Source organism: Colobus angolensis, unplaced genomic scaffold, assembly GCF_000951035.1.
Source record: "Colobus angolensis palliatus isolate OR3802 unplaced genomic scaffold, Cang.pa_1.0 Scaffold21, whole genome shotgun sequence".
Lineage (NCBI taxonomy): Eukaryota > Metazoa > Chordata > Mammalia > Primates > Cercopithecidae > Colobus > Colobus angolensis.
Window position 1 is genome coordinate 8,715,701 of NW_012115266.1, and position 2,227 is coordinate 8,717,927.

Sequence of the window (2,227 nt, forward strand, 5' to 3'; positions counted from 1 at the left end):
TTTCAGTAGGTTATGTTTTTATTCTACGTTATTGGTAAGACAGGGAACAGGGCCAAGACCTCTGCACTCCCCTGGGAAGGACAGTCAGGAAAATTAGATACATCTAAAGTGGGCACAGGATGGAGGTCAGATCTTCCTGGGAGGTGGCTGGAAAGACTTAAGCTTAAGCCACAGGAGCCAGGCCGACCCGGTTGTTTGCCCGGTCGAAGACAGTAAAGTACTGGCGGATGAAGACATCACCCAGGATCCAAAGCTCTCCAGATTCGGTGGTGACGTCCATGCCCTGGAAGCCACTGGTGCAGCTGCCCTGGCTCTGGAGAAAAGGAGGATAAAAATGGAGTTGAGACGCCGATTCAGCAGTGACAGGCACTGGGTGATAAACATCCAGGGCACCCTGGTGCAGCTGCAAGGCACGTGCAAGGAGGAGCTTCCTGGCTCAGTGTCCAGGGACTCGGCTGTTCTTGGCCTGGAGTCGGCCTGTAGAATCGGTCCACAGCACGGTTGATTTCTATGCATTACTGGACATTATCTGGCATTTCTGGCAGGCATCAGCATCAGAGCTAAGGGGCTTGGGGAGAATTCAGCTGGTAGGAAGGAGTGTGAAAACCCTGCCCACACAGTGTTTTCTCATGATTATTCTGATCCCGACAGGGGCAAACCGGATGAGCTGTTAGCCCTCTTGCCTCGCTAAGTCACTGGGCTGTGACCTTGTCTGCACGTCACCTGGGGAGCTTTGAACCCCCGCAGCCACATCCCATGGCTCAGGCCTTGCCCTCTCCTGATGTAATCAGAATCACTGGGGGAGCCCAGGCATCAGTGCTGCTTGTTGAGTAACATCAGTCCACTGGCAAAATCAGTTTTCCACCTGACGTTATAATAATAGAAGGGAGAGTTTTCCTGTGGCTCGTATAGCTAAAGATTTGCTACTTGGTAGAGACGGTAGGAGTGTCGGAAGCCCCAGCCTATGGAAATGAGGATTTCCATTTGCCCAACCCTTGGTAGCTCTGATGTGATCAGGCTCACTTGGGTAACCTAACCGCACTCTGAGGGTGGGGAAAGCTGCCATGTCTACATTTTGGATGAGAAAACTGAGGCTGAGATGAGCTGTGGCTTGCTCAGAATCAATGGGCTGGTGATTCAGACCCAGGACTTGGACCCAGGGGTCCAAAGAGAATCCGCTTTTCCCTCCATTAGCGTTTGTTTCACTTGTTCCCTTGGGGGCTGTATCCGAGTTCTTATTCCTGCGTTTGTTTTTAATCTATTCCTTCTCTCTGGAGCTGTCTAGGGCAGATGTTCGTCTGCCTCTGCCTCTCGGCTTCAGCTCGTGGAAGCAGCGCACTTTCCCTCTGCAGAGGGGGACTCTGTGGCCACATTCTGTGTGAGCCCCTCTAGTGGATGGTCCAGAGCCCCCTCACCTGCAGGATGTAGGCACTGGGTGGCAAAGGGTACTGGACTCCGTTGATGGTGAAGACGATGTCAGGCAGGCTGCTGATGGCTGAGCAGCTGACCGCCATCTGGAAAGAGTGAGGCGAGAAAAGTTAGCAGGGTTTTCATCCCATCTGCCTGGCACACCCACTACTTGAGCGTAGAACAGAGCAGTCGGAGCTGGACTGACCTCTCCGTCTGAGTTCTCGCTGGCTCCAATGTCGCTCTGGATGTTGGCAATGGGGCTGGTTGGGCCGGTCAGCAGAGAGGTGCCGGTGTCAACAATGGCCTGGCAGCCCTCAGCACAGGCGATGGTCTTTCCATTCATGGTGATGCTGAGGGCAAGAAGCAAGTGAAGGTCCCTGAGCCCTCAGGGGTACATCTCTCCAAGGAGGAACTAGGAGGTGACCCCAGACCTTTCTTTCCCACCCATCCATTGGCCAGTGCACGAAATTTCTGTTTGTTTCGTTCACACACTCATTCATCCTGCATTCATTTACCCAACAAATACTTTGGAAGTGCCTACTCTCTGCCAGGCATGGGAAACGCAAAGGTGAAGCAGACAGCCTCACAGTTCCAGGCTGCAGGGAGCTCCCGGCCTAGCTGTTAAGATAAGTTATGTTGGCAGAAGGGCAGGATGATAAGCCAGGCGTGTGGCAGGGAACAAAATAGGGTCCAGGGTGAGAGGTGGTGGAGGGAAGCAGCCAGGGGAGCAGACACCCAGGGATGCCAGGCAGTGGAAGAGAGAAGGACATCAACAGGGGACGGTATGCAGGGAGGGACAGAGACCAGGGGCTGGGGC

General features: G+C 53.8%; 1 protein-coding gene across 1 annotated transcript in view; it reads right to left on the reverse strand.

Annotated features, from left to right (window-relative positions):
• LOC105512363 (pepsin A-4-like) overlaps positions 1-2,227 on the reverse strand; it is a 9,780-nt gene continuing 7,553 nt past the window's right edge. The window contains exon 8 of the mRNA XM_011942794.1: positions 1-313. Within this exon, the coding sequence (XP_011798184.1) occupies positions 164-313 (150 nt within the window). The 3' untranslated portion in view covers positions 1-163. The remainder of the gene's footprint in view (positions 314-2,227) is intronic.